This window comes from Zeus faber (genome assembly GCF_960531495.2).
Source record: "Zeus faber genome assembly, chromosome: 6".
Classification (NCBI taxonomy): Eukaryota; Metazoa; Chordata; class Actinopteri; order Zeiformes; family Zeidae; genus Zeus; species Zeus faber.
The window spans coordinates 20,496,180-20,523,546 of NC_137201.1; the positions used below are offsets into that span (position 1 = coordinate 20,496,180).

At 44.8% G+C, this 27,367-nt stretch overlaps 1 protein-coding gene across 1 annotated transcript in view; it reads right to left on the bottom strand.

Annotated features, from left to right (window-relative positions):
* Positions 1-27,367, bottom strand: part of tspan18b (tetraspanin 18b) — a 34,815-nt gene continuing 7,448 nt past the window's right edge. Inside the window, exons 2-9 of the mRNA XM_080001797.1 lie at positions 13,669-13,738; positions 5,148-5,243; positions 3,930-4,124; positions 3,252-3,326; positions 3,045-3,143; positions 1,892-2,068; positions 1,112-1,195; positions 1-857 (exon numbers count right to left, since the gene is read on the bottom strand). Coding sequence (XP_079857923.1) covers positions 810-857; positions 1,112-1,195; positions 1,892-2,068; positions 3,045-3,143; positions 3,252-3,326; positions 3,930-4,124; positions 5,148-5,243; positions 13,669-13,671 — 777 coding nt within the window. The 5' untranslated portion in view covers positions 13,672-13,738 and the 3' untranslated portion in view covers positions 1-809. The remainder of the gene's footprint in view (positions 858-1,111; positions 1,196-1,891; positions 2,069-3,044; positions 3,144-3,251; positions 3,327-3,929; positions 4,125-5,147; positions 5,244-13,668; positions 13,739-27,367) is intronic.

The following is a 27,367-nucleotide window of genomic DNA, read 5'->3' on the forward strand; positions in this document are numbered from 1 at the left end:
TTATCTTTTCAAGAATCTAATACAAATGCATATACATACATCACCAGCTAAAACCACATAAAACCACTATTGCAAATAACATCACCATACAAATTGAAAAATAATCAGAAGTTGGTTTTCAAGCATGGGGATGGTCATGAAGAGCCACAACCTCACGTGCACAAAAAATAACTAGTTCTCTGTCTCTCACACACACACACACACACACACACACACACACACACACACACACACACACACACACACACACACACACACACACACACACACACACACACACACACACACACACACACACAAAGCTTATGATACAGCAATAAAAAGGTATGGCTGTACAGTGGCACGTGGAGGAGGTTTATGATGTGATATCATATCATATGAACGGGAGGTGGGCAACAGCCAAAGTGTACATAAAACACACATTTTCTATACAGTTAAGCCAACTTTACTCAGTATAAATATTCTTCATCCAAAAGTCAGTGCAGCGCCTTCTGGTCAGGCTTCACCCAGTCCTTTTCACGCCTGGATCACTTTATGCCTGGTCTGTGCCAGACCTGGCTCGCAAGATTCCCATTTCCGGTTTCCCCTTTGCACACATATCTTTTTTTACATCACCTTTCTGATCTCCTGTTTTGTTTAAGGTTAGTCGTTTTCACCACCCTGTACCTCAAAGGTCCAGCTGTGAAGTACAAGAGTTTAGCGGTTGTGTTCCCACCCATTAGCCAATATAAAAAGAGCACGACGAATTTACAAGTGTCCATTTTTTTCTCCTGATTTCCCTTTTGAAAAAGTTCACGTCTGCAGTGGCTCTACTGGATTCCTCTGAACAGGCACATGGCAAATACCATGGCAAAAAGCTGTGGGAAATGGATTAAAAATGTTTTAGAACACAGTTATGGACAATAACTAATACACCACCCATAAACAAAAGAGGTGAGATCCATGCAATTCTAAGTGTTGTAAGGCCACATTTCACCCATAGGTGGCGGTGTTGTAACATAAAAGGCCTTCAGCCAATGCTTGTTAAATCTGAAGGAAGATTGAAATTCTGTGTTTAACAGTCAGATAAATTGAGAGAAAACAAGCAACAAGAGAGATGATTTTTTCATACCTCAATAGTCAGCACCACAATGGCCAAGGCTCCAGCCACGTAAATGTACAGTTCAAAATAGTCGACCACTGCCGAGTAACAGCCCTGTGAGGAGATAAATATGTGAAATCCACAGAAGAATCAATACAAAGCTGCTGGGATCACAGAAGCAATCAAAATATGATACAGCAACAACTGAAGGAAGCTATCAACAAAGATGTTTTGAAAGTCTGGCAAAAGGCCTGCAGCCTCATTGCCTTTTAATGAGGGCTCTTTGTGCAAGACGGACGCTCTCGCTCCAGAGGCTTAAGAACAACAACAGGTGAAGACAACAGAGAAATCCTCCATCAGCTTTTGCAGTAATTATATTCCTCCTTTCATTACACAAATACTGGCAGAGGAAACTGTATGTGTTTGGAGCGTGCGAATGTCTATCAAACTTTTAACCGCTGGATAAAGATGCAAAACTGTCATTTTATTCCCCACACTCGTCTGCACCACAGAAAACCCTCTCCACACAAAGCCACAGAGAGGTCTCCCCCGACGCCCAGAACATGGAAAGGCACTAATCAGCTACGGGAAGACAGCAAGTCCCTGGATGACACCACTAACTCTTCTGCTCTAATTAAGCTTTCGGCCAGAGGAGGTTTGGATGGACAGAGAGAGAGAGAGAGAGAGAGAGAGAGAGAGAGAGAGAGAGAGAGAGAGAGAGAGAAAGAGAACGTGAAAGAGTGTGAGCAAGAGCCAGAGTGAGAGAGAGAGAGAATGATGGGGACAGGTATGGATCGTAACAGTACCCACCTTGTTATTACGGAACATCATGTTTCCTGTTAAGCATTGCTCCTGGGTGAGAGAGGCCATGTCCCCAGTCTGACTGGCCCTATGGCAGCAAGCTGCCGGCACCATGTCATTTTGGTTGATAAACCTGAACAGACTTTCCTTAAAATCCTCCGGACTGTTCACACCACAGCAGTCAAACTGAGACAGGGAGAGAAGAGAAGGAGGGAATCATTCCTGAGTGCCTATTTGCGTGTTGGCCTGTAGGCGACTGTGTGCGTGCGCCAGTCCAGCATGAATATTGACCTAAAAGTCTTTGAGTTGTATCTATAAAATATAGCCCCTTCACGCCCAACAAGGGCTAAAAAACCTCCCTTTTTCCCCCAAGAGTTGGCAAAAGCTTTTTGGAGGGTAACAATCAGGAAAGGCAGCAGACAAAATATACGATCCCTTCCATTTGTAAGACCCTGGCATTTGTGAAAGCCATATTTTGCACCAAATTCTATTTTTTTTAATGCCATTGTCATAACCAGTGCATTTACTTCCAGTAACAAGTCGTAGAGTTCAATATTGGTGAACTTTGACAAATATTTGTGGCGTCAATCAACAAAAGTGTTTTGGCCGTGTTCATCTTTGAAGGTCCAAAATTAAAGATACCATCATTTTACACCCTTGTTAGATTGTTGCACGGAAGAAACCTGGCATCATTTGTTGTGAGGCAGGAGTAGATTATGTGTAAAAATGTTACCTTAATGTGTGTTTTACTATATAACTATAGTTGCCCAGTGAGGTGTGGGGGTGGTGTGGTTTAAGCAGCCATGCATGACTTGGGTCTAAGTAGCTGGGGTGGCTGTACGCCTGTTGCTCGTCGGAGCAATCAACCGGCAGCAGGTAAATCACCCATCTGCACACACACATGGGGAGAGCCTCTGTCATGACGAGTGTCCCCCTGCTCCCGGCTTGTTCCATCTCATAACAAACTGGTGTGTTTGTAACATCGCCGCCTGTCTCTGTGTCGGGGAGCCCAGAAAACTTCCCTCGGGTGGTGTGTGGCAGGCGGAACCGCCACAGCCGGCGAGCAAATTTGTTATCCAGCTATGTATCTTTAGCACCGCAGTGCCACCATCGAGAGACCCAAAGGATTCTCTGGCGTGACCGGGGCACAACACGCTCTTACCGTGGTCATGATGGCGTTCCATGTGGAAGTGAAGACGTCAGTGTTGTTGTAGCCCTGGTAGTGCTTCTTTAACTCCTTCGTGAAGTATTCTCTCGTCAGCTACAGCGACAGTGAGTAAGAGAAAAAGAGAAAAGGGACGTCAGTGGCGTTTGTTCTAATATACGATCGGTTCAGGGTGTTGGTCGGTCGGTTGGTCTGTCTACTTACGTGTTCTCTGAATATGAAGGCAAGGATGGCAGCTGCCAGCTCTGCCAGGAAGATGAGCAGGATGAGCATGAAGAACTGTAAAGGGACAGGGGTGAGGAGAGTGAGGGTGAGTGTCAGTGTGAGTCACAAAACATCCCAATCCGGCTGTTGTCCACCGCTCGCGCCATTAACTATGCGCAAGGCTCAACAGAAGGATCTTCCTTTGGTTCAGCCGCTCTAACCTTTTTCCGACTCACGGCCCACTTAAAAAATGTTTGTGTTCCACGATCGACCACAAGTAACACGGGAGACGGGCACGTTTTCAGGGCTTGTTTATTTTAACGGTCAAAGGAGCGACGCAGAGTGGACAAGCACAGTGGCAATCAACATAGTGTTCCATTAGTTCCTATCTACTAGTGGTGATGTGTCTTCAATGTTTTAAAGGAAAATACAATTAAATGAGCTCTTAAAACATTTAGAAAATTCATATTATTATAATTATTACCATTATAATTCAAATATTTTTGGTTTGCCAATGCTTCAGTGGCCAACCTGCAGCATTTGGGACTGCAGGCCACGTGTTGAAAACCGCTGCTTGAGTTTATCAAGGCTCTTTGTGTATCTTTTCGGCAGCACTGTGCAAACAAACAACATTAAAAAAACACACCGGCTGACACACAGACGTGGACGTGCACTTACAAAGAGAAGCAGACACTTGTTTTCGCGGATGGCTCCGCAGCATCCCAGGAAGCCCAGCAGGAACAACATGCCTCCCATGGCCAGGATGATGTAGACGCCGGTGAACAGCAAGGGGTTGGCCGCCACAATCTCCCTGAAGCCGGTGGGGTCCACCAGCACCCACACACCCACCCCCAGGAGGAAGGATCCTCCCAGCTGATGGAGGAGGGGAAAGGAGTGAAACACAAGCAGGGAGAGGGAAATAGAGATCAGTCACAGTCCTGATCTTTTTTTTTTTCCCAGGGCAAATTGAAGTGATAGCATAGCACCCCTTCAATGGCCTGCACAGTGTTCTGGGCGTAAACACCTTAGAGGGAAATCCCTCAGGGCGACTTGTGGGATTAAAAAAAAGGAGCTACGGAGGGTGTGGGGAAGAGATATGAGATTTATACACTTCTCTTACAATCCCGCGCTCCTATTACCGTCAGAGACCTGGTCTTCTTTTATTAAACGTCTCACTGGTTTAAGGACAGCCGTCATTTGGAAGCGCAAAATGTACTTGAAATAATTCCGAAAAAGTAGAAGCCACAATGGAATAGCTGTTTGTTGACGAGGGGGTCGTAAAAGGACCATACTTTTAGATATAATTTTGCTGTATTTTGTAATTCTTAATTCAATTTGAACACATAAAAATACACCAAAATTAATTAGCATTGACAAAAATATGTATCCCTGTAGTTGTCAACTGGACCAAGAGATAATCCTCAGGAAAATGTCCAGCGGTAATGCAAAATGTGTGCTGACTAGTCAACAGGCTAAAACTCAATTTGACATGGTCTTTGAGACGATTCATCGGCATTGCTGATGAACTTACAACTCCAGCTTTGGACAACAGTGTTTCTGTGTTTAAATGACGCTTCAGCTCATCAAAGCACGGAACACGGGGGAAACCTTTAGAGTCCCAGTCTAATGGGAATGCTGTTGATTGTCTGATCCAAACTGATAAACTCAGGTGCCAGTCAGTCACATACTCCAAATGGCGCAGAGTGGCTCAGATGTGTTTCACCACGCTAAAATGTAATCAAAGTGGAGAGTGATGGAATCAAGATTGCCTTGGCCTAATGAAATGCAAATGTAGTTCGCAGGGTAGGGGGAACCAGCCTGGATCATCAGATTCACAAGCACTTCTGAGATAGTCCGATAAAGGGCATCTTTACAAAAGAATAGAGGAATACTTACAAAAATGAGAAAATTGAAGACAAACATGAGGTACTTGATGCAGCTGAGACAGTCGCCCTCCATGGCCGTCCCTCTCGCTGAAGCCTCTCCCTGCCCCTGGGAGAGAAGACAACATGGACCACCACTTAATGAACTCTGTCCAACGCTCACATTCTCCTACACAGAGGATCGGCATTCGGCTGAAAGCTGTCATAGAAATAATACACAGCCAAACCCGCTCACGTTCTTTAATGAGTTCTGCCTGTCAGATACGTACAATGCATGCACATTGTTCCATCTGCTTAAATCCTTAGACTAACGCAACATACCAACAACAGTTGCAGGGGATGTCTTTTTAAGTTAATACACATTTTGGCAACATCCACAATTCACAATGTCCCCCTGACATTGACTCAACTCACAACAGACTAACATTTGATGCAAGTTTATGGTTTCATCTTGCAGTCAGATGGACTGATTCCAGCACGGACAGATGGGACAGATGGGGCCTTGGAGTTCAGCGTTACTTAAACAGGTGCTGAGTGTGTCTCTGCACTGTTCCCGTGATATGATGGCTAACCGGGGTCTCATTAATTGACAACACATGCCCTTTCAGTATGGTGGCCGTCCCTCTTAGTTTAATGAGAGGCAGGAGCCCTTGGCTCCCAAAGGCCATTCTTTTACCCGACAGAAACACACTCTGCCTGATGAGAGCCATTGCTGAGGCACTCCCGCTTAATGAAAAGTCCCTCTTTCTCATTTGGAGACAACATGAGATTCCCGCAGTTCATGACCCTGTACCCATTTGTACCCCCGTCCCATCATCAAAAGGTCCCAAATGTGTTGAAGGTTCCAATCTGCTAGAAAACAAAATCATCCTGTAACCGTCAATTTGTTCTATTAAAAAACACACATTTAAAAGTGATCCGCAGAACTCCAATCATAACAGTGTCAGTGAAAGACGAAATTTGACAGGAGTGACCCGGCAGCCATTGCTTTGTAGCGGTGAGGATTAACTTGCTCTTCCATAATGTCTGCCTACTTCGCAACAGGGTAAGAGTCTGCATTGGAAGAAATCGCTAAAAGATTTGGTCGGTTTGACACAGATAAACACTAGAGTAAATATGTAAAGGATAAAATCACACACATTACACATTACCCCTGACCATTTTCCTGATGATCCCTCAAAGTTTTGGATTTTGGATATTGTTCATATTTTTGGGTTTTGAAAAATTCAAATGATCTTCCTTAAAATGAACTTCTGGTCCATTTAAAAAGGTGGAAGTGCCATTGCTTTAACATTGAATTAATATGGAAATAATATAAAACACAGATAAATTTAAGGGGACCTGGGCCAGATCGAATTTTCCAAAAACCCCAAATAGAGACAATGTCAAAAATCAAAAAATGTGAGCCATCATCGGAAAATGGTCAGGGCTAATGTCAAATGTGTGCTGACTAGTAAACGGTCTAAAACTCGATTTTCGGCCGGCACGGCCCTTTAAAATGGCTTCCTTCATCTCTGTCTGGGATTTACTGCATGTCCATCAGACATAATCCACTATTCTTATGGCTGTCCCGCGCGCTGACTGATGCACTACAAATTGACTCCCAAGGGCGATCGTTGTGCTTATCAGAGGAAGCAGTGAAGCTCTGTTGATGATCGACCCGGGCTTTGATGCCTGTCCATCCGAACAGGCAGAGCAGCGTACGGCGGGGTTCTCCTGCGCTCAATGGGGATTTAGCCTTGACCTCCTCCCATTTCTCACCGCTCAGTTCAGACTCGCATTTGGAGGTGAGCTGAGCCATGACTTGCATCTGTTCAGACACCGTGAAGACGCCAAGGCGGTGCTTTGTCTGGTGTGGGAGGAAGAGAATGCAGAGTTGGAACATTTTCTCCCTCCACAAGCCGGGGCGCTAATGATTATTCTCCTTCGACCGGGGATGGGGGGTGGGATTGACTGTGAATTGAGCTGTGGTTAAACACCTCCTCTAAATCATAATGATATGCTTGGGTATTGATCATCCCTCCCGGCGGTGATCTGAGAGAACCTGGCAGCCTCGTGGCCAGAGATGGGTTTTAATTACCCCCTTCCCTCCCCTCAGCCCCGGTGAAAAGGCCCAAAGAGGGCACAGGAGTTCTTAATTGAGATTTGCATACATTACCGACTCACAGAAAAAGTGCTGGAGAGGCCGCTCTCTCATCCCCTCTACTCTATCCATTCGATCCCTGGCCCTCGTGATGAGAGCGCACCCGTTTAATGGAGCGAGGGGGTGGAAGGGGGGAGGGGGGGAAGGCGGTGGTGGAGGCTGCAGAGATTTTTAAAGCGGAGCCCAGTTTGAAACAAAATGTTTGATTTCGCTCCCAGCAGCTTCCCCCCACCCCCCTTTTGCTCTATCTTCCTCTCTCGGGGTCAAGCTATTGTGTGGTTTTCAGCCAAGTTTTTTTTTTGCATTAAAATGTATTAGATGTTAAAAAATGGAGAGCGCAATAAGGACACAGCCAGACTACAAATAAGAAATCCATGGTGTGTGCTGGCACGGTATAAATCAAACTGCCACAAGACCCTGGAGAAAGTGCAGAGTAAACAAACTGGTCTTTCCCATGACTCCCATGGGGTTGTAGATCCTCATCGATCACAGGCCGGTCCAAGAGAAAGAGGGTTAACACCCTAGAAGCTCCAGTCTCACACTTGCATTCACAACCATGGAAACAAATGACTTCTAGATCAGAGAAGATCCTTTTTTAATACACTGCTTTGTCGGGGCAGGAATATGCTGAGATTGAATGGGCGTCTGCGCATCTACATCAATGCATCATTCAAAACAAACACAGAAGCCACTAAATGCATGGGCCGTGGCATTATCATAATAAGACAATGATGGGATTTTAAGCAACACATGTGCAATATGTTGTCTATTTAATGATTTAAGCAGTAATCTGTCTTTGCCCCGAGGCATCAGCCATCTCTCTCAGCAGCTGACGTCACAAACTGCAGCACAGCACTAATATCCAAGTTGAAGCCATTGTTACTGTACACACACTGATCCACGACCAGCTGGGGCTGTTAAATCTAGAAAAGTGAGTGAAGAGTTTTACGGTGGATTAACGATAAATGACTAGATCAACACTACAGCAGAGACAGAAGCCAGAGTGCGGCAATGAAGCCATTGCTATTATGACCTACATTTCTGGAGAAAGACTGTAAATATTAAAACGCCAAAACAAGCCCTTGGTTCAATCCTAACGAGCAAAGGTAGAAGTTGGCTCGACTCGGCTTTGAGCCATGACAAAACCAACCACGATGGCCACATCAACTGAGTGCAATCAAGACGTGAGGAAGACATAGACTGACGCTGAGAGGGCCCTGTATTAATAGAACATCCTTGACTGGCTCTCCTTGAGGTTGACACCACAGCACGATTAATGAAGTGAGCCCATATCCTCCAGCTCCGCAAGCCAGCACGCGGGACACACAGATAGGCGAGACAAGGACACTGTCTGCTATGAGGCAAACCGCCACAACCCTTCCCCCCTCAAATACCCCATCCCAAGACACCAGCCGAGCTTCTCCTTCACCCATGAGCCTGAATACCAAATAATCATTAATACCGGAACACCGCTGAGACCATGAGGGTTGGCGGTTGACCCCTTTCAATGTCATTGACCCTCTAAATGATCACCTTTAATGGAGCCACGGGGAGGGCACAAATCGTCCTGCAGCCGCACAAGTTTCCCCACGGGGCTGGAGCAGGTGTGTGTAGCCCTCTGCGGTCCTTCTGGGTTAGCTGCAGAGGCACTGCTCTATCCCCCTTCTTCGCTAACACCCTCTAACAATAGCCCCAACGGACCACACATGCTTCCGCACCCTTTATCTCAATTAAAAACCCATTTTTACATTTTCTTTCTATGACTTCCCAAATCGGTCTCTGTGGGTAAACACCCCAAAATGCGAATAACGACAGGCTCCTCTTGCTGCAAGCAGGGCTCCCTGGAGGCGCACCGTGTCCCTTAATGAACCTCCAATTAGGAGGGAATGAGCCCAGGGCTGCACTGTCACACTGAGGAGCTTTGAAGTGTGCCGAATGCTAAGCAGCAATAGCACTGTATGCTCGTTTAGAGGGCGCAGAGCTTACAGACTTTGGGGAGCAACCACAGGGAGGAAGTAAAAAAATACAAAAACATGGCTCAAAGTCAAACTCCCAACATGGTGTGTATGTGTGGGTGTAGAGCCGAGCGGATCAATTTTGTAAGGCAGTTGCAGCAACTGGTTGGCTGGTTGCCATTGTTCCAGTGCCGGTTAGAAGCCCGGGGGTGTATGTTTTCTATACTGTTCCACCCTCATGGAGTGTAAATTAATTAGCCTGAACAATACCTACTGTAACATAGAACCACGGAAGGTGGGCTCGGCCTGTAATACACACTTGCTTTTTCACCACAGAAAGTATGTACAGTTTGATGAATTACCTCCATAATTCCGGGCCATTGTTCCAAATGGGCTGTGAATCTAAAACAGATCTGATCAGAGCCTCTAATTGCTCCACCTCTGACCCGGTGACTACAGGAATTAGATTCTGGGAACCCCTGAGGGCTGAAGTCCTCTGACCAGGCAGACACACACCCAAACAATGGGCTGATTAAGTGGAGAAGTCTCCCAGTCAGAGCAAACACACAGTCAGATGGACACTGACCATGTGTTGTCGACGGCACTGCAGGCTACATTCTTTCATTCCCAACTCGGCACAAGTCCAGCTTATCCCTCTGAAACTATAAGCTGTTCATACTCCTATAGCTAAATGTATTCTCCAGACCCTTATATAAGAGAGACAAGGTACAGGGACGTTGACAGTTGCTGGTGTGTTCCTCTCAGCTTTTTGGCTGGATTGAATACAAGCCCCGTGATCAAGATGAGGAGAGGTCGCCTTGTGTCGAGCCCCACTGCATTACACCCCCTGCATTCTGTAACTTATGAAGCACAGGTTGTCACTTAATTGTGTCGGCACTTCTATCTCGCTGGTTTTTGAGATATAAACCGGCCGCGCAGGGGAGGATCGATACCGCACCAAGGCAGACAGTCGATGGTGCATCGATCCCCCGGAGTTCTGGCTCTCCGTCCTCAGGAGCTGGGAGTTAGTTTGCTCGGTAGTTGGGTGCATGTGGTAGCGGCGGCAATAAACACCTCTCACCTCTCCACCACCGCCCTGTTACGACCATGCCGGGGGTTTTTTTTCCCATGGGGGATTTAGAGGATGAAGAATGGGGCTTTCCAGCGATCATTTGTTATAACTCAATTTACGACTAAATGTTAAACAGCAATTAGAGCTTCAACGATTTGGTTATGGCTATCCCCGGCCACAACGCCCTTCATTGTGAGAGTCATGAGGAGTGGAATCAATATAAAACATTGTTAAATAACTTTGTCACTGACGACTGTAACATAGACCACCGACGTTAATATTTGGCTGAAACATTTTTTGAGTATAAAAAAATAAACCACATATGGAAAAATCTCCGCCTTTTAGACATACACGACTGAAGTGATAAAAATGGTCTGTAGATATTGTTCGGAACACCATTTGGTTCCCTTCACATTATTGGCTGTGTCAAGAGCTCCATGAAAAATGCGCCACACCACAGATGGCCTCGGCGAGGTAAACAATGGGAGAGACGGGTCCTGATTTACGGAGAGACAACTCTTTAGCCTCAGGGGACTGAACACAAAGCGACACGGCGGAACCGCAACACACGTGGCAGCGCAGGGACACTCATGCCCGCCAAGTACCTCTGCTCAACCGCATCACCATTCATCGCTTCTATCCGTCTTTCTTTGACCCCGATGAAGATGCAGCGCGTCAAAACATTTGCTGCGTTTGTTCAATAAAGAATTATATCTATTGAGCGCTCCGGTTCCTCTTTCGGGTTCAGTTCCGGTGAAGTGGCCCAGGGATTCTCTTTGAAAGGGCTCTTTCCCTCAACGGCTGGCTTTCTTAGGGCTGCGGAAGGCATGATTTTGTAATTATTTTACAGACTTTTTATTTTTTAAGCACAAAATGGAAACCATCTTAGACAACGTCTCAGTCCACATGTGTTCTCTAAGAAGGGCATTAGTCTCCAAGGCAACCCGGATATTTGGTGAGAGTGGGCTTTGTTTGCAGAGCAGTGTTTGGCATTTCCACTTAGCGGCAGTTCCTGTTATGGAAAACAAAGGAGAGCAGAGCTGAGTACTTTAGGGCAGGAGGACAGCTTGGCCTGTCATTTGTCTAATGAGTGATCACTCACACCCTGTTGCAAGGCCATGTGCTGGTTTGAAGACTAAAAGCTAAAAGACTAAAACCTGTTAACCACTGACTGACAATTCCCTTTGTGGGACCGGTTCCAAACACAAACTGAATTATACTAAGCAACAGAAAAAAAATAATTTTGGATCATTTGTGTTGAAGAGGTTTTTTTCTTTTTTTTTTCTTTTGCAATGAAAAGATCAAAACCAAGCCCTGTGGATAATACACCTCTATGTTTGTGTATTCTAGAATCTCAAATGAAAGCAATACTGCATTCCAAATATATCTGATTGTACGCATAAAGGCTCCACTGCAAAGAGAGAGTTCATGGAAATGTAATGTGTGATAATGCCTGTGCACAAATCTTTATTTTTTAATTGGCACAACTGATAAGCTGCCGCAACAGATGTCCCAAAGTGCATTGAAGTTGCTTAATAACGTAACTCATAGGGGCTGTTGGTTAAAACATAGCAAGCAAGGTTATTTTTATTCCACCTTTACTAATTAGTTTTGCCTTTCTAAAACTACTTAAAACATTTTTTAATTTTCTTTTTTTAGTTTAAGGATAGTTTGAAGGGCTCTTGATTATTTCAGTGAAATGCTTACTCAAAAATTTTTTCAAAACATATTAGCTCCATTTAGAAGAAGAAAATAAAACGGTAACATTTTTAAACTGACTGTATGGAACAAGCGACAATCCTCAGCAAACTGTCGCAACCACCACAGTTCAGTCGGGTTCAGTCCGGGCACCATCAAGTGTATTCACTTTAGAGCTGTTGGCCGCTGACGTTTTTTCTGAAGAGAATACATTTATAACGAATGAAACAAAGACATGCAAAAAAAGAAAAAAAGTCAATTTGCATAATGTTATTCAGTTATTTCTTGATTAACTGGTTCTAAATTAAGTTCAGTTTTAGTTTGGAAAAAAGTTTTCTTCTCTCTTTCAAAGACAACAAAGATAACCTTGCGAGCAAGCCAATCTGGAGCCCGCGTTTGGGATTTTAATTATTTGCAGAATTTTCCAACATGCCGAGTTAAAGCACATGCACGCCGTGAAGGTTCCGGAGAGCCCCGTTTACGACACACCTGTCAGATTCACACCTGTCACTAATTTGACTTACTCCGGTTGCCTGCTTTCACGGCTGTGTTGTGACTGACCACGGGTGATGTGTCTGCATTCGAGGCCCCCTTTAACCCCACAATCTATACACGTCTGCTGGCCCGGCGTGTGTGGAATACTAATGCTACGGATACCAATGCAAATCAGCGGCTAACAAAGACCCAGGGGGGGCTTCTGATGGCCGGGGACAAAGCGTTTGGGCTTCTCTGTGTGCAGAGGGCCTGGCGTGCACACTCCTGTAGACTGAGTTTGTTACTCAGCTTCATTTTTTTTTTGAGGGGTTTTTTCACGGGATCTTCCGTCGGCTTCTCACAACAACAACAACAAGTCTTTCAACAAGCACTCTCCCCTCGTTTTGTCTCCCCGGATTGAAGCGCGCACGGTGGATCCACGCACGGTGAGAGCCGGCCTGGCACAAAATGCTCACGGCGGGTGGGCGGCCGAACGCAGCCACAACACAGACGCTGAGGGAGGGAACGCCCGGCGTGAATATATCTCATGGGGGGGAATGTTTAACGGTGTGTAGTTTTGCGACACAAATTCGGTTTTGTTTTCCGATGAGCCGGATCCAAAGTTCCAAGCTGCTTTGGTGAGAGGTAAAAGGCCGCCTCCCTGTGTTCCTGTGCTCCCTGCTGCGATACATCGATTCCATGATCGCCAACACAAATTGCTGATTTGAGCGCCAAAAGGTCAAAACTTCAAGCTTTTATTTAAATACTACTTAAAAATGTGACCTATGATTATCCAGGCCATTTCATTCAATGGGAAATAAAACCTTTTTTTTTATTTTATTTTTTTTACATCTGTTCTGCCTCTTTGCGACCAAAGCAACTACAACATTTTGATGACATGTTTATTGACTAGGTCTGTCGCCTCAAAACCTTTTTTTTTTACACTAGGTTTTACTCTGGCTCTCCATTGCTGATGCTCGCTTGTAGCCTGGTGTTGGCGGGAATTGTCTTTGTTTACCGTGCCACGCCAATACCACGGTTGCCATGGAGTTGCTAATCCGTCACGTTCAATTATTAACCACGCTCCAGTTTTCTGTTGGATAAAAAACCGAGGGGGGGCGGGGGCGAAGCAGGAAGTGAAATTGGCCGGAGGTTGCCTATTAAATACTTTAACACACAACACTGAACGTACCATGTCTTGTGCTTGTTCGGGTGAAGCTGATGAATCTTCCTGATTTCCGCTCCTCTCCCGTTTTCATGAGCTGTTGGACGGAAACACAAGCAGAGCTGGAGATCAGAACCTGGGCAAACGAGAGCGATAAGCCACACGGCGGGGCCCCCTCCCCCCCCGAGCCCGAGCCCGAGCCCGAGTGGGAGCCCATGGTCTGTTCTGTTTTCTTTTTATTAGAGTGAATCAAACTCGGAAAGTAAAATTCTAGGCCACATTTAAATGACTGAATTTTCTTTTATCATTTATTAAACATTTGCTTCTAGTGAGAGCTAGACCACAACACGGTTTTTACCCATGTGAGTACTATATTTTTTTTCTTTCAGCTGGAGGCATTTAACAGCGAGAAATAAAAATATAACTACGGCGCCTTTACTAGACATTCAAGCCTGTGTTGTGTGAGACGATACCAGTAGGCTGGTATCGTCTCAATGCCTGCCACTAGGAATTAGGATCTTTGTGCCATCCCACACGGTTAATTATCCTTTATTATCACCACACTCTCCATGTGCAAGGCCATAACACAAACCATGATAAGCACCTGAGCTCATGCATTATTCACTGGAAATAGCACACTGTGCTAATTACACGTCGCAAGTTTTAACTGTCAATGTACATCTCCGGCGAAGCGCAGCTAACAAGCTTAAATGCCTTTAACTATTTTCCTTTTACCGACCTGAGTCTGCCACAGGTGTCTCCCGGCTGAAAATAACGATACAGTACAACCAGGGCCAATTAAAGCGGCGATGCTGCAGCCTCAACATGTAGGGAAAAGTCAGCAGCGCGGCTTCCGACTGACAGCGCTTTGGAGGCGGTTTCAAGGCGCTGCCGCCGACAGTAATAGCATCGAATACAGAGCCCTGTCTAGGAAGGCATGAACGACACGCCGCTCCTGCCACGGCAGATGCCACATTAGATTAGCGAAATATACGGTGAGATCCCCTCCTGACGGGGGCCAGGGATGGGGACAATCCCCCGGGACTATTCCAGTCCATGCAGCCAGCCGCATCATCCGGCCCCCGCACCGTATTGCCAGCAGACATCAGATCCAGCAGGACGCAGAACCCATCTGACAGTGGCGGCGTAGAGCGCCCTCCGCCGCGCACCCCCCATGCACGGCAGAGGCCTGAGATCTACATCTACATCTGCCAAAAAGGCAATCAAAGCCAGAGTGGGGAAATGGATGACCCTGAGAAGTGGGGAGATGCGCTGGAATGATACACTCCTGTCATCGGGGCCTTGACCGAAACGCGCTACAAAGCCCGAGCGCAGGCGATCAATACCAGCGCCGTGGTTGCTACACAACGCGCACGTTTTAAACAAAGGATGCTGGACCGCTTTGAAAAGGCAACGCAGGCATACTGCGTTCGCCATGAAACCTGTTTTTTTTTATTGCGAATTTAGCTTCAGCCTCTTGCCTCCGGCGCCGCAAAAAAGATTTTCAGACAAAAACGCACCGATGCACGACCCTCGCTATCGTCCCGATAATCTGGAATTTAGCAGAAGAGCGGCTGCATTTCATCCCAGAGCCTGTTGCGGAGTAGCAGCGCTCCCCGCACCCCTGTTTAGAGAGCTATTAGCTGGCGGAGAGCAACAGTGGCGAGGGCCTGCATTATTTTTTGGTTTCCATGGAAACCTGTTCCGGGGAAAGTAGAGCACCGATAGAATTACTGGAGCCTCATGCTATCGGTTATGGGGGGTGAGAGTGGGGATTAGTACCGAGCGTCAGGAAAGCACAACAATGGCACAGACCCTGGAGGGAGAGTAGAAAGGCCAGGCCACAGAGGGTCCGACAAAGAGAGGAAAGACTATAAAGCAGACAATAGGCCTCATCTGCATCCACTCAACCGGCTTTCCTTTTAAATCATTCCCTCTTACCAGCCAAGCATTGACATTTAAGCGCAGCGGCAGTGTGTGCCGTGTAAGTGTCAGTGCCGCAACTAATCAATTGGTCTCCGCTGATATTTCAAGCGGTGAATATATCATTGCACCATCAACATCAGCGGCCATCAAAACCTGCAGTACAGACGTTAGCGCACGATAAGGGCCGCTCTCCAAAACCCCTCAATCGGCAGAAAGGGAAGTGGAAGCCTCGAATATAAAGAAAACATTAAAGGTTTGTATTTTTGGCAATTTCAGCAATTTCATATCTTCCCACTGAGTTTAAACCGAACACGCCAGTCTCGTCAAGTTTTTTCAAATGAAAAAAAATCCCCAAAAAATCTCAATAATTTTTCAGTTGTTGAGCAGACATCCTCGCCCCTTTCAGAACCGGCTGTTTCGTTAGGTGACATTTTTTTTTTACGGAGAGGAGCTCCCCAAAATGCCGTGTTGGACTGAGAGGACCCTTCAGTCCTGCTGTGTATTCAAATACTTTCATGGTACAGCCTAAATTGATAAAGTTCAATTCAATAATTAAAGTTTGATACTCAACTATAAAACTAAAAAACTAGGACTTGTACACTAAGAAGAAATGTGTCCTGGAATTTTAGTTGAGCCAGGCAGAAATGTTTTAGTTAAAAGCAATGTATGACCCAAACTGTGTTAAGAATAAAAAATAAAAAAAAGAGTAGGTGTTAGGGGGGGGGGGGGGGGGAGGATAATTTAGGAACCTGTATCAAACAGAGTAGGGGTATCTTTATCAGAGCTGGTGACGGGACAAAAAATGTGTTGGTAATGCCCAACCTTGCTTTCAATCAAATGATAGTGGATCTTAAAGGGATGGTCTATAGAGTTAAATAGGACAACACAATGCCTCCATATGGCACTCCATCCTGACAAACAGTCCTGGAGTCTTGGCTACGAGGTCGGAGGTCAGTGACCAGCAAGGAAGTTGATTAGGAGCGCTTCCTCCCGGGACAGGAAATGGACGAGGAGACGAGATGGGAAGTGACTCCTCTCTTCTCGCTGTGGGATAACTGTACAGCAGATGGGCTCGAGCCCCATTCTCATGAATACTGACATAGGTGAACAGCAGAGCTTGAAAAGAAACTGCGATGTTAGAGATGATGCTGAATGGATCCCTTGACTTCAGCCAGAATTCTGTCGCGGCATCATGGACCAACTCTGGGTGTTGGCAATCGTTCCGTAGAAATCGGTCCTCAGAAATCTCCACCCAACAACTGTTTCGACAGGCTTAGTTGGTTGTTCTTATGAGTGTGGTAGTGTAGAGTTTATAGAAGTTTTGTTTGGAAGTTAATTCACACATTGAATAAAGCAGACTGGCCCAAAGAATCAGAGTAAACCCACTTGGTCATTATGTTTGTCTGTGTTTTGTGTTTTAAAAAGAAGTATACTGTACATCGCTTCTCTTTCAGTGTTGAGTGGGTGTCCTGCGGAGCTTACGGAAGCTGACATGGTGTCCACCTCCACGCTAGGCCAGCGGAAACATTAGCCAGACCTTTCTCCGCGAAGCAAGTTTCTTCGGCAGCCAGTCTAGATCGAGAGAACCATGACACCCTCATCCAAAGGCTGGAAAAGTCCCACCATGACCTCCCCAGCATCTGTGGCGCTCTTATTTAATTATTCAGCCCCAGCTTCACCCCGGTGACATTATAACGCCCAACAGCCACTGAGCTTGTTGTTGTTGTTTGCCTTAACCTCTGTGTCCGCGTCTCAACCCTCCCTTCACTCTCTCCCGCTTTCCAGGCTCACAAGGCCAGGCGTTCATCACCGAGGGGCCCCGGGGCCCGAGGGGGGAATCACAACACCGCTTTGAAGTGGGAGCGATTAAAGAGGGAAAACCTGTCGAATTGGGATGACGGGGTGAGGGCGGAAGAGGGGAGGATAACTGTGAGGGACAGGAAAGGCTGTGAATACTGAGAGCGAGGGGCCCGCGGGATGCAATTAAGAGCGAGGCTTTTTCAGCGAGGGTTACAAAAACACATCCAGGATACCAGTGGCACGGCCTAGAAAAGCCAAGGTAAGGGTTCATTACCACGTATACAGAGGGGGGGTGGGGCTGCTAAACCCTCGCCTGTTTGTTCCCCACGGCCCCACCCAACGTCCCGTAAGTTGGTGGTGAACAATGCCACGTGAGCCAGGAGACCCAGACCACGACTACCTGCAACAAAACTCGGCGAATGGGCTTTAGATATGAGAGGTTGTCAGCACTGGGGGGGGCCTTGTTGACATTCCATTAGAAAGAGCAGTCTCTCTCTCTCTCTCTCTCTTTCAGAAATGTTTAACAACTGATATCAAAATCCAATTTGAATTAAATTGTGTTTCTTATTCCGTAGAGCTGATCAATAATATACCACAAAACAGGAAAAAATGTAATAGTAAAAAAGGTCATATTTTATGTCTGATGTAGCAAATACTAAAAGATTGCCAATCTTAGGACTTATATTAAAAATACATATATTTTATGTTACATTTTCTACCAGCGCAGAAAAAAATTAATCTTTTATCATTGCTAAGTGGAACCAGTCACCAGTTACCAAGTTACCCGATGTGTATTATAGTGTGTAAAGTACACAGCTGGCATCAATTGAAAGGCATCCTTTAAATACTGAGCAGTAAATTATTTTTTGAATATTTCGTAACCAATACAAAATTATTTCTGAGCCACTGGTCAATATATTATTTGTTATTGGCAAGAGCGTAGTGCAGGGACGAGTTTTTCACGCACAACACGAACATTTGTCAGGCACGTTGAACGCTCAGCTCGATCCCTTTTGCCAGACTAAGACTCAGGAGGTTTGTCTGAGCTGTGTTGACAAACAATGTGGTAAACAAACACCACAAAGCAGAAAACAGTGGAAACACTCCACAAACACCAGGGGAGGGACATCAAGTCAGGATTCCTTAAAAAAAAAAATCAAAAAAAAAATCAAGATTTTTCTGAACGAGCCTTTTTGTTTATTATATGGAAAGCTGAGCCGAATCGCCCATAATTGGCTTTTCAACGAACAAATTTGAATCGGAACTGAAAACAGAACAGTTGACAATGGAGCCAGGAATTAGCACTAAATAAAAAGAGATAGTAAAAGGAAATAGTAAACACGAAACGCGCTTTAGGACACTAAGGAAATTGCTGTGTGATAGTTAGTTCTTAGCAGTAGTCCAGCATAATAGGAGGTCCAATGTGCCTGGTTTTGATTGGTCACAGATTTTCATTGCACGACTCCCCACGTCTACATGCCAAGCTCACTGCTTTTACAGACCATCCGAACGCAGGCTCGATTAGGGTGAGAAATACTGCATAGAAAATGCAAAGAAAATCATGCAAGACTACTACTGCAACAAGACGTTGAACAATGAATCACGATTTTTCTCAATTTTTTCAAAGATTTGCCCCGAGCACAGTATGGCCTAGTAGGGCAGTGCAACTTTATTACAAAAATAAGTAAATAAAATATATGACAGCAGTTCTGCTGACACACTGCAAAGAGAGCGGTGTGACGGTGCCTCGAGCCCAGTATGGCCTAGTAAGACAGTGCAACTTCATTACAAGAATAAGTAAATAAAAGATATGAGAGTAGCTCTGCTGACACACTGCAAAGAGAGCGGTGTTGGTGTGAAGGTCCTCTACATTGTGGTAGCTGCTGCAAGTTCCACAGGAGGCTCAGAGGGAGCAGCGGGGCAGGTGTCCCACTGGGTTACGAGAGCCAGAAGCCTTGCATCTGGATAATTTCCTCAGCCCACAGGGGCTCCACACTGGCACCTCCTCATAAAATCTGCACACATGCCAAAAGGAACCTCCCCCCCTCCGCAAAATCTTCATCACGTCAGCCTGAACGTATTCCTTTCTGACATTCTCTTAGGCTCTGACGATTCAAAACAACCTGCGATTTTGTCTGCCACGATGTCAAATGCATCTACTGTATATTAAAACGGATTGAACCTAAATTGCTCAAAAGTGTGTTCCTGGGGGGTACATGGGGGGGGGGGGTTTATCGCCCATGTTTTTTCTGCAGAACGGGGTGCAATTTATGGGCCGAGGATTACAGCAGCGCCGGCAGAAGATGAAAAACTGGAATAAAATGGGGGAACTGAAGCATGCAAGGGAGATTTCCAGCTTTTCCAAAAATCTCAAAGACACACAATACTCAGAGGACAAGGAGCTGAAAGATATCCTGGTGGAGATATTCTGATTCTAAGTGACTCCCAGAAGGGAGTCAGGAGGGACCAGATGGTGGAAAAAGGGGTTGGACATGTTCCACAGTACAATCTCGTGAAAATGCAGGAGCGCTTTTTAGCAGCATTCCTTGGACAGGCTGGGAAGCCGCAAGCAGACAGACGTCAGGAGAAATCACGCTTGGCTCGACACAAAGAGCACTCAGAGAAATTAGATTTAATCTGCTGGGCTGCAAGCAAATGATCCAGACATAAACAGTCAGTACCAGCTGTAAGAAACTTAACTTTTTCAACCCTGCTTAAAAAAGAAATAAATAATGAATTACAAAATAAAAATTTTAAATAAAAGCGATGTCTAAAATATTGAATATCATTTCAGAAGGCACCAATGCAACAAAAAATATGTGACGCCCCAAATTGAAGCTTGTGAACATTGGCTTGGCAGACCGGCACCAGTTGGGCGGTTTGGGCGACCAGGTCTGAAGTTGAACCGGCCACTCTTAAGCACTTTCTCTCTAGAAATGCATCGCCTTACGATCCAAGCTGTGGGAAAGGGAGTTTACGCAGTTACATCACATTGATTTATGGGAGAGAGAGAGGGGGGAAAGTTTAGGAGCGGATGGAAACTAAGCTGCTTGGATTAGGTCCAAGAATAGGTCCCCGAAGAAACACAAGTCAATAGGTTTCGACCTCGACACATGATGGATACGAAGAACTTTCAGGGGTGATTGTGGTCAAAGTGATAAGGACAACATTGTCAGGACAGCCTCACCCAAATTATTTTGTGAGCCTCATCTCAAAAATTGAAATTCACAACACAGCTAAAGACGGCATGGATGCAATGCAGAAACGTTTGCATACACCCAATCAAAGAGCTAATGATGATACCAAGTTCTGAAATAACAAACGCCGGCGTTGAATTGACTTTAAATTCACCCAACTCTAGGGAACTGATGACAAGCGCCTCGCTGGTGCAGATGCTGCTGATGCTGTCAAGAGTATTAATTGGGGGTTCTGATGAAACTGGGAGTAATGCACCAAGGCTTGCAGAGAACGTCGGGCGGACTAAAAGTCTTCATGAGCAGAGTGTAGTGCAAGAGTTAAATAAACATGTTAGTACTTTCCTGCACACACACACTGTAAACAGGACGACGCAACCCTGCGGTGACCACAAGGATGTTTCTCATGAAATTAATCGCCGCCGCTGCGCTAATTTATCACAGCACGCACATTATATGAGAGTTGTGAGTAAATGGAATATGTGGAATATAATGGAGTTTGTTATTTTTGCCTGGGAAGGAGCAGCTTGAGCTGTCCCGTGGTCTGCCAGCTGAGCTTAGGGCGCTCATCGACCTGTGCAATTAACTAAAGCGCGGTTGTGCTCGGCTGCTTTGAGGAATAAACAGGTTGGCAGAGATGGGACCGTTGCAGATGACAATACTCCATTTCAAATCTATGCAAAAGCAAATCTCAATCCAGAGGCATTGTGCTTTAATGGGGAAGCGATACCGTGGCAGACTCACAATCACAATCACAAAAGGATTATGGCCTCTAAAAATTTGAAATCAAATGGCATTTATCTCATTAATTTCACTGCATGAGACATGAGCTTTGATGACTGGCACCAAATGGAGGAGATAGGACAAAGGGAGATTATAAAAACCGTACTGTATGTAATGAGCATGCTATATATAACGAACTGCGGAGGTGCAGTAGAAGATAATAAATGTTTTTTCTTTTTCTTTTTTAAAATCTCCAATGTCTCAGTTTGCCTAAAAGGCGTGATAGAACTTTCGGCCAGGCCGAGGGCACAGAAATAAATACAGTATGTAGAGAAAAAAAGGGAGGCCAAGCGTTTGATGGGGGAATTTCAAAATCCCTGAATATTGACCGGATTATTAGACTGGGGGGAGCGCCGGTTGTTCAAGAAGTTGCAATTGGTTTGAACGCTCGTCCAGGGATGTTTTGAGCAGGAAAAAAAGTTAGACATCTGCTTTTCGAAAAAAAAAACAAGAAAAAAAAACAAAACATAAGGCCTTATGCCAAACTGCCTGTAGTTATAAGGCGATGTAGCTGTGGTGAAATGTCACATGGTGACATTTCAGTACATGGTGGAGTAGTAAAATGTCCCCTTCTCGTTGTTTCCCTTGGAAACAAGGTAGGTAGATAGAGTGCCATAATATCTGGATTATAAGAGAAGATAAAAATTCTCAATTAAATTCAATTATTGAGACGTAGCCCTTAATTTCAGAACTATGCTAACTTTTATGGATTTTCATGTTGAATTTTCTGATGTAAGCTTAGCTTCTGGAAAATATTTTTTCTTTTTAGTGTTAATCAGTACATATCCAGGGGCTTCAGAGACAACCAAAAATTTACTTTGGCTTCAATATCGGTACTGAGGAGAATCACATGGGATCTGCTGCCTGCCAAGTGTTATTGGGCAAGACGATCTGAGGCTGTTTTCCACAGTTAATACTGGAGAACGGCCTGAACGGTCTGGTTTCGCCACACACCACTCTGTGACGGTTCACGTCACACGCAGTTGGTGGAGATTAGGCTGGGTGACTTCTGCTTTCCGGCATTGTAAAACGGAACAGGTCACTGATCAATAGGAGCCCATCCGAGACCGCTTGACATTTCATTTAAAGGAAATCCCCTATAGCCGAGGAGTATTTTCAATTTGCTGGTTAAATCAATGAACACCAACCAATTTCATTTCACTCCCTCCCCATCATGGAGGCACCTGCAGAGCAATTGTTTATCATTGGCAAGCACACGCGGCAGGTGATCCCCTGGATGCCTCTGTTGGAGACATCAGTAGTCAGTACCGGAAAAATGTCCATGTCAATATCACGCGCATGCCTTAAATAGTTGCGGCTGGCGTCCTTTTGCGGAAGATTCTCCCCTCTCCGGCTTCAAAGACTGACAGATATGCTGAGGTAAGGATTAGGGGTGGAGGGGATTACACCTCACAGTGTGCATCTGGCTCTCTTACAACTAGTAGCAAAGAAGCAGTATGGAACCATTTCTGTACTGTTTTTTTGCCAACCCATCTAAATATATCCACGCACGCTATCCACACTTCCTCATTATAAGCAACATAGCTTACCGCAATTATAAATCCTTTTACCCGTTGACCCAAATCTCTGTTTAGAGGTTTTCACAGATTTCTCACACGGGGTTTATTTGTGACACCACCACCGGCCTGAATTTGACCATGTGTTTGACCTTAAGAACGCGTCTCGCGAGTGCGATGACCCACAAATGCTCGGAGTAGTGCACGACTTAAGTGGTAGTGGACTAAAAATTTCATAAAGCAACATCAAAAAATCATGAGGCAGCGCATAGTCTTTGTTGTCTAATTGTTTTTTTCCCCTCAAAGGAGTAATAACCACCTTACAACCTATGCTGTTAAACACCAAAAGCATTCGTCGGTCAGGGACCCGGAGACTGCTCAGGCGAGGTAATTGATAAGTGTTTAGTGTTTACAGTAATTTTTCTTCCAGTCACTTAAAGATCCATCTCTTCCATCCATATCCATACAAACGGTCGGGATCACTGGAGGAGGCTGGGTAGCTCGAATTACCTCGTTAGGATTCGGGGGCCAAGTGGCAGCTTATAGTTAAGAAGCCTTTTGCTTTAAGGTCCAGTTTTCACCATGTGGGTCTAAAGGGTGAAATTGTGGAGCAAAACCAGCAAATGGCCCCAAAGGGACAAACAGTATGTGAGCATCCTGCAATAATATGGCAGCACCGGCACCATAACACCTCGTACTTCTTACTAATGCCGCAAGACACCGAGTCTTGACCTTAGGCTTAGGTCAAGACAACTTAAGTCCTTGGGTGAGATGGTATAATATAACTATTCTACCAGTGCTGACCAACTTCACGACTGCAATGTTAACTATGAGGGGAGTAGCTCCACAAGGAAAAACAAAGATACAGAAAGATGACCATCACCATCCCACCTACTAGTTTATAAATCGGTGACTGAAACAGCCAAATAACAGGTGGGCTTGTAATTGTAGAACAGGAGGGACGGTGAGCTGAAGCCCAAAGTCTAAGCTGGAGCGACCAGGGGATCTTTTTAATCAAACACTGATCTTTCCCCGAGGCAGATTTGTGATGCTGGGGAGGCCAACAGGGAGTCCGCGTGTCTAATAGACCTGCGGTGAGACTCGCCCTGTGGGAGGGACTGTTACACTGTTCATACCTGCTGGGAGCTGCAGGGAATAGTGCGAAGGACAAGGTGTGTGGGCTTAAGAGAAATCAAAGCCTCCAGCTTTGGGGAGGAAGAGGAAAACTGCCTGAACCCTTTAAAAGAAGCTACCTTTAAATTTGGAACTTAGTTGAATAGAAATGCACACAATTATAATGATGGGAAAGAGAGGGCAAGAATTACATTAGCCCACTTAAATCTCCAAAAGTTTTTTTTCCGTGTTCACTTCAAAGGGATGAGAATTCTGCTTAACTAAGCCCTTTGCCTGGAGTTTAAAGAGATAGTCAAGGAAAATACAATAAATATGCAACAAGCATATTAAAATCCACCTGAATTCTGTCAAAATGACCGCAATGCAAAGGCTTGCGAGCTGTGTGCCTATGAGTGACCGCTCAGCCCAACTCCCGTCTGTTTATTAGGTCTGTATGGTTATCAGCTAAGTGTTGTGTGGAACTTGGAAACGTATGAATACATCGATCAGCCGCAACATGAAAGGGGACCTATTATGCTCCTTTTCAACAAGTTAGTATAGGTCTCTGAGGTTCCCAAAACATGTCTTTGAAGTTCTCTGGTGAAGATAAGGCTCAGATTATGCATTCTAGCCATTCTAACATGTCTCTAAACCACCCTGTTCCACCATTGTGGGAGGAGCCACCCCCCTGAGGCCCCTAGTTCTGTGAGCCAATGGGGTTTGAGTATTACTCCGGTTTCCGTTGTATTGAGTCTGTAAATTTTCACTGGTTTCACCTTATCCGTCCACCAAAATCTTTCTAAATTTGATTCTCAACAAATTTGGGGCGAGAAATAAACAATCCAGTTGCTGAATCTTCAGTTAAATTAGCTCTACAGGGGCTTATTTAAAAGTTTGTTTTGTTGCCATTCTCCAAGCTTGTGGGAGACATGGACAGCGCACCGGGACTCACCGGGACTCACAGATAAAATAAATGAAAACATCTACAATAAAAACACACAATTTTTATTGTGTTTCTTTTAAAGAAAGAAACTACTATATACATTATTTTTTAATACTTATTAAACATTTTTATACTTTTATTTTATTATACTTTTTTAATACTATTTCCATCGTCTGCAGTTTCTTCACGGACAGTTGCTATTAATTCCTCTTTCTTTTAAAACATTTGTTTGTTTGTTGAGTAACTCAGATGGGGGGCGGCGAAGTGGCCCAAATCCCATTTTTTTGCTCATATGTGACTCAGGTCTGTTTTTTTTCATGACAGTGTGAACAGCACAAATCACATGGAATCTGATCTTTTCAATTCGGAATTGGACCACTTTCATATGTGGTCCTAAATCAAATACAGGTCCGATTTTTTGCAATGTGATCTCAGCCTGAACAGTTAAATCGTAATTCATGAGACCTTTACGTCACTCTCGAGCACGGATAGGACGGCAGTGCACAAATATCACGGACCGGGGACGCAAAAAAAATAAGTACCCATGTGTTTCCAGAATGAACTCAAAATCCCCCCCGCCTACGGAACGGGTGAGCAGAGCGAGGCGCACCGTGGGACCCCCATCCGCACTGCGGCTGCCCACCACTGTTAAACAGTGTACATAAAAAGATAAATAGACCGACCCGGTGAGGGGGCACCCACGCATGCCGCATTTTATGAATAGCACCGGACCTAAAAATAATGTCAATGTGTGGTTTTTGAGGGAGCGATTGGGGCGCAATTCAAGCACATTGTGTTTTTATTTAAATTTATTTTATTTTACTACGACACAAACGCCACAAACGTGCATCTGAAAACCCGGTGGAAAGAATTTCACCAAATCTGGTGCACATGCTCTGGCGGCAAGTATTAACCAGAATCTGAAGTGCCACATTGATCGGTGCATGTGGGTGTGTGCAACATGATTTTAGACCCATCTTGCTCATTTATAATAGAAATGTGTATGGTGTTGATTCACTCAAAATCCCAAAAAGTCTATTCACATTACTGTTTTTCACATTATGCAAATCAGCAAAATAAAAAAATCCATCATGATGGACTTTCACGGTCCAAGAGGCTTTTTGGAATTTGATTGTATCAACACCACATTTAGTATACACCATTGCAGGGTTGAGAGCCTTAATTCTATTATAAATGAGCAAGATCGGTCCAAAAACATGTCCATCAATCAAAATATCTTCGCACAGGGCGTGGCTTAGCAGGAAATAGGCCATAACTCTAGCTGTCTTAGAGATGTCCTGATTAAACACAGAGGAGACATCCCACACAATGTCCTGAACGTTCACACAAATTCTGTTCAAATCCGAGAAGAAGGGGGAAATGGCCGAACATTGAATGCCCAATTAATGAAATTCTGCATACATTGTGATGATACATCAAGTGTGTGATTGGTCTCACTACTTCTCCAAACAGAATAACGCTAGCTGAAGTGACGTTGCTTGGTTTTGGTACGACATCTTTCAGCCCTTTCACATGTTTTTGGCAATTCGTTTCTGACATGTATAATGTGTTTAGAAACTAACTACTGAATTCACTTTACAGGGACTTTATGTGAAATGATAATTACAGCAGCTGCACCTGTTAAGTCATGTTCACTTCTTTCTCACATTACGACTGGCCTACAAGTTATTTTTTGTTTATTTTAAGAGTTTTTATTAAATTTTATTATATCTGAGAAAAGGCCTGTATGGAACAGAAATTATTTGATTTCAAGTCGGTGTAATTAAAGAGGACCTATTATGCTTTTCCATATTTTTTTCTCATATATGTAATCGTACAATGTGGCTTTTATTGTAAATGTAATTATCTATTTTATTTTATTTTCTGACGTTTACATGAAACAAAAAATCTCCGCGCCCCGTGTCCCGGGGCCGCCCGGTGCTGCCCTGTGGTGCAGTGACCGTACCACAAGCTTGGAGCATGGCAACGAAAGTTGGAACAAACTTTTCAATGAGCCCTTGTAGATCTAATATAAGTGAAGATTCAGCAGCTGGATTGCTTACTTCTCGCCTCAATAAGGTGAAATCAGTGACAGTTTAAATAAAGTAAATAAATAAATAAAACGGAGCCTGGAGTAAAGCTCAAACCCCATTTGCTCACAGAACCCCGAACTTGTGCGCAAACCCCATTGGCTCAGAACTAGAAGCTTGGCTGCTCATTTACAATTAAAGCAACAGTACACATGCAGAAAACAGCCGTTTTGGAACACTATCCTATAGAGGCATGTCACAATGGCTCGAATGCATAATCTGAGTGGTATTTTGAGCGAGTACGTAAGGCTATGCACCGATCCGCTATCACATAATTTATCACATGATGTTTGTTATGTTGAATAACAGAGAGCCGGAGCTGTAGTTGGAGCTTACTCCATTTAATCAACACAGTTCACA